This window comes from Engraulis encrasicolus, chromosome 5 (assembly GCF_034702125.1).
Source record: "Engraulis encrasicolus isolate BLACKSEA-1 chromosome 5, IST_EnEncr_1.0, whole genome shotgun sequence".
NCBI lineage: Eukaryota > Metazoa > Chordata > Actinopteri > Clupeiformes > Engraulidae > Engraulis > Engraulis encrasicolus.
In genome coordinates, this window is record NC_085861.1 from 32,323,716 (window position 1) to 32,339,648 (window position 15,933).

General features: G+C 40.8%; 1 protein-coding gene across 3 annotated transcripts in view; it reads right to left on the reverse strand.

Annotated features, from left to right (window-relative positions):
* Positions 1–15,933, reverse strand: part of ptpn6 (protein tyrosine phosphatase non-receptor type 6) — a 55,805-nt gene that overhangs the window by 30,252 nt on the left and 9,620 nt on the right. For all 3 annotated transcript variants that reach the window (XM_063199129.1, XM_063199128.1, XM_063199130.1), the window contains one exon: positions 12,413–12,607. In XM_063199129.1, the coding sequence (XP_063055199.1) occupies positions 12,413–12,607 (195 nt within the window). The remainder of the gene's footprint in view (positions 1–12,412; positions 12,608–15,933) is intronic.

Below are 15,933 nucleotides of genomic sequence, written 5' to 3' on the forward strand. Positions count from 1 at the left end.
CTGAGGGCTGCCCCCTTGCACGGGTGAGGCATAAATGCAATTTCGTTGTGTGCAGCGTGCAGTGTTCACTGGAGTGCTGTGTCACAATGACAATGGGAGTTGGAGTTTCCCAATGGGCTTTCACTTTTTCACTTTCACTGCATCTATTCTGTAGATGTCAAGTTCTGCAGACTCGGAAATATATTAGTGTTATATTTGCTATACATTAGGGGGAAATGGCATTCTATTCACAGAAAAAATCTGTGTTGTTGGAACATCAACATAAAGCAGCTTAGCAGTAAAAAAAATAATAAAAATGCAAAGTTTGCCCAAATGTGAGAAATGAGAAAATGAGCGTGTGAAAAAGAGAAGGAAGACGAGAAGGAGCCCAGCTGAATGGCCTACCATATGTGTGCCTTAGCAGAGAGTCAGGACGAGTTAACCTGTTTTGCATAACTAAGCCCGTAGCTCTTTGAGTGCCATGGACTTGAAAACGAGACTCTTCAGAATGCATGGCACAGTGCCAAAGACTTGATATCAAGTAATTTGCGTTTTTTTTTTTTATGGGAATCGGAATACACGTTGATCTGGTATGTTTGTTGTTGACATGGACAAAGAACTCAATTTTTTATGGCTCTTGAAAAAACACTCAAATGTTGAAAAAAGCCTGGCAACCCCACGGTCTGAATTAGAAAATGGCTGGCACTGAATGAGTAATACAGAGCCTCTATTGTAAAATTATTGTCACCAAAATGTCAATGGCCTTAATCGCTACTTGCTACTTGAATTGTCATAGCAATGTTGTTATGATGTAGTTGAGTGTTTTCAGCAAAGAGTGAATTGGCCTGTCGATGGGCTCATCTGCAGTAAGAGGCTACCCTGCAGAAACCATAATCTCTTTTAGGAAGAGAGTTATGACAAAAAACACAGTAAGTTAGGGAACAAACAAACGTTTTCTTGCATCATTATCACGATCATCCATGCCTGAATGAAGGCCTTGCTTGCCATGCCTTTTTGTCCCAGAAACAATCTGGCCTGTGAAACTAAACACGCACAGACCAGTCCCACTGTCCCAGCACACAAACTGTTATGTACATTTGCTATCCTACTCTGGAAGACTAGCCCGACAGGTCACACCATACATTTTGAATGACTTCATAATCCACAAATGGTCTTATTACGCTTCTCTGGAGAGGGTTTTCAGACGGTGTTCAGACAACCGGCAGTGTTGATAGATGTAAAATGTTGAACTACTGTATATCAAAATCTGAAAATTATCGTTTTTGGGGGCTTTTGGGAGGACATTATTGTACACGAACCAAATGGTTACTGTAAACTGAAGGGAAACTCTGACATTATCATACAACATGTGTTTCTGATCGTACGGAAGACAAAATGATGGTACAAATTATCGCACATCTGGCAACACTGACAACCGGTGTTACCGGCCAAGAAGCGAACGCACTTGAGAGCATAATAACACATATGTCAACTGTCAGCGATTTGTCAGAGCTCATTTCAGGCCAGAGCTGAGCTCACTTCTCCCGCCCCAGTGCTCCAGGGCACCGAGGCCCTGACCTAAAATGAATTACGAAGTAATTACTGTGGTCTGGTAAAACCAGGCTAGACACAGACAGGGGTCAGTTGTCCTGGCACCAGGGAGAGAGAGGGTGCTCAGAACTGTGACTGGGAGCTTTTTAGGTAGAAGGAGACGTAGTAGGCGAGTATGTATGAGTGTACATGTCTGCATATGTATACATTTGCATGTACAGTTTGCTTGCTGTGTGTGTGTGTGTGTGTGTGTGTGTGTGTGTGTGTGTGTGTGTGTGTGTGTGTGTGTGTGTGTGTGTGTGTGTGTGTGTGTGTGTGTGTGTGTGTGTGTGTGTGTGTGTGTGTGTGCGTGTGTGTGTGTGTGTGTGCGCACGTGCGTGCTCGCCTGCGTGCACATGGGTATGCAAATATGTGCAAGTGTACGTCTGCTTGTGTCCAAGTGTATAATTTTAAATGTGCAGTTTGCTGTGTGCGTGAGTGTGTGTGTAGTCACATTTAAGTTTGTATTCACACTTACACGTAAGTGTATATAGCCCACTGTGAGTGCGTGCGTGTCTGTGTGTGTGCGTGTGTGTGTGTGTGTGTGTGTGTGTGTGTGTGTGTGTGTGTGTGTGTGTGTGTGTGTGTGTGTGTGTGTGTGTGTGTGTGTGTGTGTGCGCGTGTGTGTGTGCTGTTTAATTTTAGGCTGAGTTCTCGATTTCTTCATCTGGTCTTCCTGTATTGCGGTCGGAAAATTCTGATGACAAGATTTCTCGACGTGCGACATGAGGGAAGCCTATTTTTAGCAGCCGTGTGTAGCTCTCCACCCCACCCCTCTCTCTCTATCTCTCTCTCTCTATCTCTCTCACTCTCTCTCACACACACACACACGCATGGATACACACACGTATGCATGCATACACACAGACACAGGCACGCACACGCTCACACACACGCACTCACACACACACACACACAGACACAGACACAGACACAGACACAGACACACACACACACACACACACACACACACACACACACATCCATGCATGCACACAGGCACGCACACACACATGTGGACACACACACACACAGACACACGCACATACACACACATATACACAGAAGTACTTCTCTCTTCTCTTCTGTTTTTTTGTGCAGCTTCTTTCTATGGCTGGCCCCTTGTTTGGTAGGTGACTCTTTAAATACCTAAAGGGTGTTCTCACCACCCACTCCTCTCCACATTGCCTACTAAACATGGCTGCATATACTGTGCAAGGTATCCCAAAAATATACACACTTTCACTCATTGTAAAGTAGATATTTATTCATTTTAAAAGTGTAACAGAATATAAAAACTATCCTCAAACTGATATCCTCTCTATGTAGTCAAGGAATTGCAGACAACAGGCATCACATACAAATCTCTTGTTACTGTGAAGATGTCATTATGCAGGCTTTTTGTTATTGTTATGTTATTTTTAAATAAACACCCACTTTACAATAATTTAAAGTGTATATAGTGTATACAGTTTTTTGAGCAGCCCTGTGCTCACTCACACATTCACTCACACAAGCATGCACGCCTACTACTATCATGCAACAACACATTCAGACAAGCCATGTAATGTTTAGAAGCAACTGTGGTGACAATATCCAAACGTAGTAACCATATAATTGTAGATAAGAAATAATTAGTTCTGGTTAATAGAAGTTCAATGCTCAATGGTCATTTAATTACTTTCAATTCCTTCTTCTTGCCATGCAGATTTCTATGGTGTTCACAGGTCCATGAAGTTCATCTCGAGGTTATTTTGTAGTTTACCAAATGAGTTTACATTGTCTTAAACACAGAAAGTGTCATGAACTGCATTTTATACAGCTTTAAGAAGACACAGAGTCATAGGCTGATATTTACATAGCATGTATTGAAAACTAAAAATGAGGGTTTTGTCCTAGGACACGGTGGGATTACAAACGTTCAGGTCCCCTTTGCCGGCTTAGCACTTCCTCAATGTTTGAAATTGTGTCACGTAAAAAAGATGTGTTATTTATTGTAATACTCCACCTAAGCACAAAAATCCAGGAAAATTGCAAAAGAACAGCAAGCAATACCTAGAGCACGTCATACAGCACACACACACACACACACACACACACACACACACACACACACACACACACACACACACACACACACACACACACACACACACACACCACTTCAGATCACTTCAGATTTGAGTTTTCATACTTAAAAAAAAGTTGAATTAACACATTCTAATAGAAGAGGAGGGTCCTGGCTTTTAAATGCAACTTATTTCATAGTTCAAGAGAGTCCTTGTGCACAAGCCCTCAGCAATGCAGGTGCAGGTGTGAGGCAGGAGAAGGTGAACAATGAACAAAATTCAAAAGACACAAATAAAAAGTAAGAAAAAGAACAGTAAGCAGTGTGCGGTGTCTTTTGAATTTTGTTCATTGTGCAACTTATTCCATGTTTTTATGTGCTTCACAGGCTGAGATATTTAGTTTTTTTATAGGCTGAGGGCACCTTTCTCCAAAAAGGGCTTGGGTATTCAGTTGTTTTTTGGTGTCTTAGGCTTAGATGGGTTAATACTTTCAGTGAAATTCAGCTTCCCAAAGTTTACAGCATTCATACAGAGCCAAACCATGTCTGTCCCACTACCATGCTTCGCTGTAAGCATGGGACATATTTCTTTGCACTACTCACTTTGTGCTTCCTGACACAAATTTTGCTACAAAAGCTCGGCGAGGCGTCATGCATACAGGAATCAAACGTCTTTCCAATCTCACTGACACACTCCAACTATATAGTGCAAAGACGTGCTATTCCCGTAGTCTCCCTATCCCAACTGCACCAGATTCTCATTATCAACTTACAGTAGACGCAAGCGTTAAACTAAGCCACTTGTAGAATCTTTGTTATGAATGGTCTGTGTTTACGCCCGATTTACAATGGCTATCAGTCAATTACAATCAAGAACCAGATTGCACAGTGTTAGATAATTTTCATGCAATCCTAACGCCAGTGCTGCCACGGATGTCTTGAGTTCAGGTCTCAGGTCTCTTATTTTATGCATGCACTACTACTACTACTACTACTGTACCTCTGTGATCACTCCTAGGGTCTGTTTCTCATGGTTACCTAGTTACTTATGGCTAGTACAGATGCAATCGCGCTGACCTGTTGCATCTTTATCGCTTATCGTCTGCTTTCTGCCACATTTTCCATTCCGTGTCATTTCATAACAAACAACTTTTTTTTCTGTCACCACCATGTCCTGTCTATTGCTAGCGCTGCATGCGATCTTGTGTCCTTGCAAGGAGCTAGACGGAGCCTAGTGGTGAACTGCTACCTACTTAGCATAGGACCCCTCTGCTCCTCCTCAGCAAGTTGCACATCTAACAATTTCAAGTAACTCAAGTAATTCCATGAAAAGATAAAAAAACACTATTTGAGGCACTCCTTACTAAAGTTTAAAAGCCTTTATTAAATACTGGCTACATGTAACATGTAACATGTAACTCAAGTAATTATTGAAGTAGTGAAGGGTGCAGGATCTAGTGCAAACTTTCACATAAAAAGGAGACAATCTGATGATAATCTAAGACCAAAGGCGTGAAAGTTCAGTAACGCCACTTTGCACAAGAAAAGACCTGGCATGTGTGGATTGTTAACTCAAATGATTACAAAACCAACTTGCAAACACACTGTACTGAATGTCTCTTAGGGATAAGGTGCAAAAACACTCCAAACAAACCACTTGGAAATTTACAGGGGCCAATAAAGCAGTCAGGTTTTCATACGCCATGTGACACAGACAATGACACCGGCTCATCTCATAGAAAGCAGGGCGTACGTACCAGTACACAGAATTTGTTTGACAGACAGATTAGCAAACCAGGTGGACAAACTGTATTCCCCGTGGTTCCCAAATTGGATTGGATTGGGCCAGGGGGGGCTGTTTGCATAAAACCTTGAATTTATGCTTCCATACAACACCTACATGCATCAACGTCACCATGTCATAAGTCAGTGCCTTTGCGAATGTTGATTGTGACAACTCTACTAAAAAAAACAGTTAATAGATAAATAGAATAAGACAAAGTGATAAAAGTGATAAATCCTGTGGATGGGAATTATAAGGTATGTGGTCCAAAGACAGGACTGAAAAGGTAGAGTAGAGAAAAGAGAGAGGAGAGAGGGAAGAAGCAGTATGTGAATTATAATTTTAAAAATTACAATTCTCAGAAACACTGTACATTAAGATGTACATGTGTGTGAACACGCTCCCCATGCTATGCAAGTCTATGTTTGTTCATGTTTGCGTGTGAGAATCTTTGTTGATGCGTAAGTGTGAATATGTGGGCTTGTTGGTATATGTATATTTTCATCTTGCTTGTGTGTGTGTGTGTGTGTGTGTGTGTGTGTGTGTGTGTGTGTGTGTGTGTGTGTGTGTGTGTGTGTGTGTGTGTGTGTGTGTGCACGCAAGTGTGTGTGTGTGTGTGTGTGCTGTGCACCTATGTGTGTGTGTGTGTGTGTGTGTGTATGTGTGTGTGTGCACGCATCTTTGTGTTTGTGTGTGTGTGTGTGTGTGTGTGTGTGTGTGTGTGTGTGTGTGTGTGTGTGTGTGTGTGTGTGTGTGTGTGTGTGTGTGTGTGTGTGTGTGTGTGTGTGTGTGTGTGTGTGCACTGTGCACATGTCAACAAACTATAGACAGCCCAGAAAAGGCGAATGAGAGCGAACTGAGTGAACTGAGTGATAAGAAGAGAGAGAGCGAGAGAGAGAGAGAGAGAGAGAGAGAGAGAGAGAGAGAGAGAGAGAGAGAGAGAGAGAGAGAGACGGAGACGAAAATGAGAGCGCCAGAGAGAGGAAGGCAAAGATGCTCTGGTCACTGTTTGCAAATGTGTCAAAACTAAAGTTTCCAACCGCAAGAAGAAAGGGAAGTCAAGCAACTGACAGAGGGAGGGAGGGAGGGAGGGGTATGCGGTGCAGAGCGGAGGGGTGAGAGAGGCGTGTGTGTGTGTGTGAGGGGGTTAGGGGTGGGGTACGGACAGACAACTGATATGAGTGGGTGGTTGGTGCAGTGAGTCCTGTATATTTAGTATATGCTAAAAATGTGCTTAACAAAAATATGAAAATATAAATCGTACAAACGTGAATACAGAGAGAGAGAGCGAGAGAGAGAGAGAGAGAGAGAGAGAGAGAGAGAGAGAGAGAGAGACTGAAGGTTCTTTTTGTTGTCTAAGGACCAATTACCATGGCCAATAAATTAGAGTTCACACACACACACAAAGACACACAGACACACAGACACACACACACACACACACACACACACACACACACACACACACACACACACACACACACACACACACACACACACACACACACACACACACACGCAGCCGCATTAACTTCGGGCATCGAACCCTTGCCTCTGAACTTGAGTACCATCCGCAGCTGAAAGATGTGTCTGACCTCTGTTTTCCATAAGGGTTTAAGTACAAGTAACTCGGCGCCAATTGTTTAAAACAAGGACCACACCAAAACAAAGTCATACTGCACAGTCAAGATCCATCAATGAAATCCACCTCAGTCTGAACTCTATCCACCCATTCATGCCTCAATATCTTCAAAAAAAAATGTGTCCTCTGTACATTTTATAGACCCAAATGCTCACACTCCGATCTTCAAAACTTGGAAAATCACACTTCCGTGCATTTCTCCATAAATACAAACATTGGCAGATCTCTGTTCTATCTACGTTTAGATATGATATAGACTATGTCTGTCAGTCCAAAACACGGCTCAAAAATATACACGCATAAAAACAAAAGGTCTTATATCTCAAGCACAACCTTTGTAGTTGGTCTTTTTGCACTGCAATGGACACTGAGACCGAATAAGTTGTTCTTTTTACTTGCCAAGGAAATTATAACTCACAACATCCTGTTTTGAGCATTTTAGTTTGCATGCTGTTTTTATTTAACAGCTAGAAATTAAATGACACAAACATTTCCACTGTAGCAATAATTAAGAAGTTCCAAAAATAAGTCCAGTTATCTATAACTTATAGGTCCTCTGACTACCGCAGCCAGAACGAATACGAATATTTATACAATAGTTAGATCCGGTCAATTTATTTGCGATATCTGATTGGATGAGACGCGTTCTACTGGCATTCTACGCGTAGATAAGGAGGATGATGTCTAGGTGGACATCATCCCCGGAGACTCATCACACCTAATAATCACTCCACCGTGGATAGAATTTAACCAGGGCATGTATAATCAACAGCTTCAAAAGTTGCAAATGTCAAAACGTCAAAAGTACATTCTGAGACATTTATTAGGCACACACATATGCCTTATGTTTTGAAGGAATTACATTACATAGAGCAAACAGGGTTCCATGTTTGGCAAAAAAACGCAAACGCTTTAGCTAAGCCTGGGTACAGAAAAAAAGAAAGAAAGAAAGAGAGAAAGAGAGAAAGAGAGAAAGAGAGAAAAGAAAGAAGTTAAAAAGAAAGAAGTTAAAAAGAAAAACTGGCCTCAGGCAGTGCTGTTTAAATGATGGTGTGTTGGTGTTTGTGTCCTAACACTCTCTAGCTCAGCACCACAGAGGTGGCTATTAGTGGTAAACAAAAACCCACAGGTGCCGAAAGAGGACAGACAGAGGAAGGCAGACTCTAAATATAACACAATCGCCAAGCACACTGGTTCAAAAAATAGCACACTACAACTACAATCTACCTCACAAAATCACAATGGATTAAAAACAGTGCAAGGTGAAAAGTAATAGTGCAATTAGTATGAGGTCGGTAAAAAATGGTGTGGCATGATTTTACTATCCATAAGAGTATGAAAGAGTAAAGCGAACACACCAATGGGCAAGTAGAGACCCATCTTTGGATGTAACTGAGTGACACAAAGTGTTATCACCCTGACATCACGTCGCCTAGCTAAACCACCAGATCAATCATTTGCATCAGACATGGCCCATAGCAGCCAGTTCTCAAGCAGACACAGCACATCTGCCCCTCACACAGGCCATTCAAATTTGTATACTTACTGTAACTGCCCACAGTGTAAAAAGAAAAAGCAGTGTTAGTTCGAAACTATTCTGGGAATATGTGGTCTGGTTTCATTTGACTTTAGTGATGAATTCAACTCTTTGCGTGTTAAATTAACACTGTAACGCAATATACAATAGCAGTGTTGAATTCAACTCTCCAAATGTTAATTCAACACTAAATCGATTGGGCCCATATTGTCACAAAAGTGTTGAATGAACACTGTATTTTGTATCGTTTCCAGAATAGCACAGTTATTAAAATACGAAAATGTTCACTGTCTAAGCAAGCCATTCTGATTCTCAGATCACACAGAGTATTTCAAAACAGATACCCTCTTGTGCTGTGTGCACTCAGCCATAAGTAATATAACAACCTTCCGATCTGTCCAGACCATTCTCTAGTCAAAGCAAGGGGTGACGTGAAGAAAACGGTACGACTTTTCTCAAACAAAATGTCGCACACAACCGCGAACAGTCTTAGTTTTCATACATTGATGTACAGTTTCTGAAATTAAAACACACAACATCTGAAAAATGGCACATGGCACCTTTACAGTATGGTATTCAAGCCCTTGAATTGTTGTGTGACCTTTTTGGCCTCATCACTCAACTTGCAAGGCAAACAGCAGCTCAATAGGGGCACATGGGTTGTGAGAGTGGTTTTGAGAGACCTGCTGTACTGCAAATAGCAGTTGGGTTCACGCTCTTTTCATTCATCAAATTTACTGTGAATCTGACGTAGCCTGCCTACCAAAAACCTCTGAGTGTGTTGCCGTTCTTGAAATTTTGTGAAAGGCTGTAAATGGAAGTTCTGCGTTCTAATTTGATTCAAAACCGATAGTGTAAACGTGCATCTGTATCTCTGTGATGACAAGAGACATGTCATAATCTTGCATGTTTAGGGCAGCCCTCCTTTATCTATTTTGCAATTTATCTATTTTTTCTCTATATTCTGCCCGTGGCATTTGTCTGTTTGTCAGATGTTGTTTGTTGTCCTTTTGTTACTGCCATCTGTCTCTTTCATTAGTATTGTGTTATTTGTGTAAGCTTTTACGTTAACCTGCAATCAAGTCATCTACCTTGTGGTAAAGTCATACCAATATGTAAAACAAAGTCACCTTACCTTACCTAACAAAACAAAAATATTTACAGTTGTGTTTTCCATAATAGTAAGATGTTAGGGTAAAAAGTGATCGATGCTGTATTTAAATGCATTTGTTTCGTTTACCAAAATTGCTTAGCACATAGTCTTTTGTAGAACGATATCGTGCAGATTTACTAAAAAAAATACAAGAGCGAATTCTGAAAATGTAATATAAACCACAACAAAAAATTACAAACCTTTTTGTCAAGTCTACAGGGGTGGGACCACACCAAAACAAAGTCATACTGCACAGTCAAGATCCATCAATGAAATCCACCTCAGTCTGAACTCTATCCACCCATTCATGCCTCAATATCTTCAAAAAAAAATGTGTCCTCTGTACATTTTATAGACCCAAATGCTCACACTCCGATCTTCAAAACTTGGAAAATCACACTTCCGTGCATTTCTCCATAAATACAAACATTGGCAGATCTCTGTTCTATCTACGTTTAGATATGATATAGACTACCTCTGTCTTGAAATATTTTGTCACAAATAGTTTACTGATAACAATCATTTGTACTTAACTAATGGCTTCCATTACTACTTTTTGTGAGTTGCTAATTGTACAAAATTGGATTCCGATTACCGCACTGTTATGGACGAAAAAGTTGCAACTGCTTAGAGGGTGTACTGTAGTGTATGCGTTAGTGGTTGTATGACCAGTTTGGCTGAGTTGGACACAACAAATGCAGTGCTTGCTGGAAATGCAGACAATACGTGACTTGCAGACGTGAGCTCTGGTTTCAACGTAGCTTATGCCAGCAACAACAACAAAAAGTAAAACCAGTGACGCTATTGTGACCTTACACTCAGCAAGAAGACCCTGATGTATGCCCTCCTCTTAGCCCTCTGGCCTCAGGGTCATGTACTTAGATAAGAGTTGAAATGACCAAGAGGAGTATGAAGACGAGGAGGATTCGACTCACTCATCTTTCGGACACCACTTTTAATTGTGAAAACCCGGTAACACTTTATTTTAGGGATACATCTATAAGCACTAATACATACAATGTTAATGCCTGCATAAGTAACTTGTAAGGCATGTACTAAGCAAACACTAAGGCCTACTAGGTCCTTACTAAGGTTAAATTGGTAATAAATCCCTTATTGTGCATGAACAAGACATTTGCGAATACATGCCTAACAAATGTTTGATTTATCTTTGTACATGCCTTACAAGTTACTTATACAGGCATATTGTATGTATTAGTGCTAATAGATGTATCCCTAAAATAAAGTGTTACCGAAAACCCTACAATAAACGTGGAATATAACAGTCATACATTGCTTTGTGATAAATGGGCCGGCCCAGTCAAGAGGAGTATGAAGACGAGGAGATTATGAACACAGGATGGTCAAGGAAGACAAGGAAGAGGACACAGTAGATGTAGACAGTAGAGAGTTGATTTAATTAACATCTTCTAGAGTGTATTTGGTCACAGAGTACTGTCTAAGTGTTGAACTAACACTGCGCTTTTTACTGTGTAAGAGAATGAAGGTCCTCAAGTGGGGTGGAAGAGGGGGGGAATCAGCATGAGGAAGAGGAGGTGGCAACTACGCACTCCCCATTCAATGTGGGGGTCATAGACAAATAACTGAGGGAAGAGAAAGCAGGAGGCTGAGGATGAGCATGAGGAAAAGCAGGAAGACACAGGTGATGGAAGAAGATGAGAATATACACTACGTGGCTAAGCCCGCATGCCTATAAATGGGTTTACATGTCCATGAAGACCCAAGTTCAAATCTGGCCCAGGTCATTTTCCAACTCTGCCCTGCCTCTCTCCTGGTCATTACCTGTCTCCTCTAACACCATCCTGTCATAATAAAGGCCCCAAAAGCCCAAATACTTCAAAAAGAATAATTATACAGTATGCATGTACGGAAAGGACACGGCCTCTACGTATAAGACATAGCTGACGGATGAGAAAGAGGACGACAACTGATCTATCTGTTGTCTATAGTTGATCTACAGTATCTATCAGGGTTCCCACACCTTTTTCATGAACAAATTCAAGCACTTTTCAAGCACCTTCAAGCACCAATTTTTCAGTTTTCCAGAACCTTTAAGTAGATCGTGGGAAGGGGGTGTGGGGGTCCTCCCCCGGAAAATTGTATGTTTTTAAGATGCAATTTCCTACATTCTGATCAATTTTAGGGTGTCGAATGGCAAATCCCATCTGACACCTTACTCCTTCAGATGTTTGATGTACCTGAACAATTTATTTCTATTATTTGGCTTACTGAGTTTGACTTGACACAAATTTCAAGCATTTCCAAGCACTTAACCAAACATTCAAGCATTTTCACAACCTTGAAAACACTTCATTGAAATTCAAGCATTTTCAAGGAATTCAAGCACCAGTGGGAACCCTGATCTATAGTTGATCAGAATGAAGATGTAGATGTTTGCTTTAGTGTGGCCTCTGATGGGGTGAAAAGAGGGTAAAGAGGAGAGAAAAGAGGAGGAAGACTAGCAGGGGGAGGAAGATGAAGATGTTGATGAAGGGGATAGTGAGGAAGGGGATGAGTCCTGGAATGTCCTCTCTGAGATCTCAAGACATGTGAAAGAGGATGATGAAGAAGAGGAGGGAGAGAAGGGGGGAGAGGAGGAGGAAGATGAGAGTGAGGAAGAGTAGGAGACCCGTGCTGACCTTTCTGAGGTGGGGTCGGAGCTGTTCAGGGGGTACTTGAGCTCGATGATAGTGCCGTCCTTGTCCTGCAGGATGCCGTTGTCGGCTGTGTAGTAGTCCACCAGCTCGGACAGCGTGGCAAACTTCTCGCCCCCGTACAGGTCGTAGAAGTCGCCCGTGTTCTGGATGCGTATATGGGTCACCGCATCACCAACCCTGGGGGGACAGAGGGGCAGTGACCGTTACCATACTAGTCTGAGGATGGGCCGTGGTGCCTCGAAATATGACAACAACAAAATGTTATAATAGGAAGCTCATCGGTGAGTGGTTCATCTTTGCCTTGTCTTGAAGGATACATTTCGAAATGGATGTGTGTGAGATCTGACTGTGGACCATTACATTACATCAAATTACATTTAACTGGTGCTGTTATCTCGTTTTACTGATTGATTTACTTTATTAATTTATTATTACTCATATTATTACTATCATTTACTTAATGTATTATACTTCATGATATACTTCATGAATTTAGGCTTTCTTTGACTACTACTTGTTGGCTACTCTTATACTTGAAAGTACGCAGTGTTGTTGCTCCACCCACAATTTCGTTGCCTTCATTGACAATGACAATAAACTCCTTGAACTTGAACTTGAACTTATCCACAGAGACTTACAAACTAAGACATAGCAAGTTGCATTCAATATACAGTATGGGGAAATAAAGAGTGTACTGCAGGGGTGGGGAACTCTTTTCATTTCATGGCCACTTCAAATTTGATAAAGTCCTCCAAGGGCTATGAAGGTATTATGAGCACAAACCAGGATTTCCCCCTGCACTTTAGGCCTATATTGAAGGTGGCCACCTTTACAACAGACCCCACCTTCACTAAGTCCCTTGAAAACAGAACTTAATTATATTGCAAACGTAATTTTAAAGATTCCGTTACAAAACATTTAATTTTTCATGTGAAACTGCATAACATTAAAATTATAGCGGGGGCCGTATAAGTAAACGGCCCTTGAGACATAGCTTCCCCACCTCTGGTATACTGTAGCCGAGCAGAGTTAGTGTATAGCAGGTTATTCTTTTTTATGGAGGAAATTTTTCATGGAGGAGAAGGCTCTTTACTAGCCTCTTGGGGGCAACCAGGGGCAACAGAGGAGAGAGGGGGTAACGTCAGAGATGGTTGCTAGAAAATATATCTGGTAACGTGCAAGATGAAACATAAAGAGATTAAGATAACATAATGGGTATGTGGCAAACGGGTCAAAAACTTTTTGGGGGGGCTCAAACATCAGGTGAAGCAACGGCATAATGGCTATAAATGAATTAGTAATTGGTGGTTGATATGCTGCAATGAATATGCATATAGAATATACAGGGTTCCCACTCTAATTCAGATATAAAATTCCATGATTTTCCATGACTTTCCAGACCCAAAACACAGAATTTCCATGACCACTTCCGTAAAAAGAAATGGCGTTGAGTTTTAAAAAGGGTGTATCTTCACCCCTAGAGCCGACATCGAGCCACCGCCAGACTAAAGAGGGCTTATTGCATCCTAGAATGTTGCACATTACAGCGAAAAACCAAACCCTCTCTGGCTAAGCGTTGTAGTATAACCAGTAAGAAACAATGTTATACACGAAACAAAAACGTTTTTGCTTCTACACAACTGTTAGGAAAATTCCATGATATTCCATGACTGTGAATGCAAAATGGTAAAATTCCATGACTGGAAAAACTTTTATGAAATTCCATGATATTCCAGAAATTCCATGACCCGTGGGAACCCTGAATATAAAGATATGAAGATAGAAGATAGAGGATAGAAGATGGAATATGAAGATAGTCCCCCTGAAATGTCATTGACCTAAACATAACAGCATTGCATAACGTAGCATGGGTAGAATGTACGGATTTGATGTGACCATGTAGTGCGTAGGGAAAAGCCGTTAGCGCCCTTGCATTTAGGAAAAATGTACAGTACGAACATGCACATGCCCTTGAAAAGTTGGGTCAGAAAAATAACAGTAGACTCCAACTGCTGAGGTCAAAAAGTAAATAAAATATTTTAACCCCTTAGCGCAGAGCCTATGTTATAACCTTACTGTCACCAAAATTGTAATGGCTATGTCTTAATCTGTTACTTAAGGCTCTCTGTAATGTCATAGCAATGTTGTTATGATGTAGTTGAACATTTTCAGTAAATCTTGAATAGGTCCACCAGCGACCCCATCTGCACTAAGAGGCTATGAGCAAATTAATAATTGTTGAGGAGGAGAACTATATTTACTTACACCCATGAATAACCACGTAGAAAATGTAAATAGATGACCAGAATTATTGTTTAAAATGAATAAATGAATCATATAGTATAAAATCATACTAATCATTCATCAGAAAGCATGTGGCACTGAAATGGATACGCACGCATGACACACACTGTTCCAGCCTCTACTGCTCAAAATACAAAAGCAAAAATGAAATGTATACGGCAATTACATTCATACATCTCATACCAATAACATACTTATGACCTGTGTATAAATGCCACAGCAATTCATGCTGTACTCAACTGATAAAATATACTGATATAGTATATAACACACCTAACTTAATGTACAACTTCATGTAAATGTAGCAAAAATGCATACAGTAAACTGTACTTTTTTTGTATTCATATTGCATTTATACATACATTTTAACACCTATACCATGAAAAGAACTCATAGAAATCGTACATTCAATTCTGTATATACCAGCATTTCCCAGCATATTGCAAGCATGAATTGCAGGCTATATGTTTTAATACACAGTGTGCGCATGGTGCTGAGGTGTCAGCCTGTGAAACATATTGAAAATAGTCATGCACATACTGCTGAGATAGGGCAGACTATCATGCAACATCTTACCATAAGCTAAGCACATACATATAATCACGTCTACAAAGATAACCATCACTATAACGATATTTCCATCTGAAGACAACACCGCTTTTTTATCCATAAGCAGAAGACATGACGTCTACACATTCTGAAGACGAAATCTCGCTGGCTGACATCAATTTATTACAGTTCAGAGAACTCACTCTGAACTCTGAAAGTGATCATAACAATATCTTTCAGGGTGTCATTGTTGTTGTCATTAGTTGATTATGTGAACAGCACCATTCATTAGTTCTCAGGTTTTTTATAAACACAAAATTGTAGTTATCTTTATAGCTATTGCTGTAGATGTAAACGGCCCTTCAAAAGTGTCAGCTTAATTACTGCAGTTAATATAACACATAACATAAAGTGTTGTAATATAAGGCCATATGTGTGTGTGTGTGTGTGTGTGTGTGTGTGTGTGTGTGTGTGTGTGTGTGTGTGTGTGTGTGTGTGTGTGTGTCCAGTCAATTTTCACTTCTTTGCATTGACAAGTCAGCGACCAGCCAATTCTCTCTCTCTCTCTCTCTCTCTCTCTCTCCCTTTCACTATCTATCTCGCAGTTACACACAAAATTTCCATGATCACATCACGCGCGTGCGTGCAAG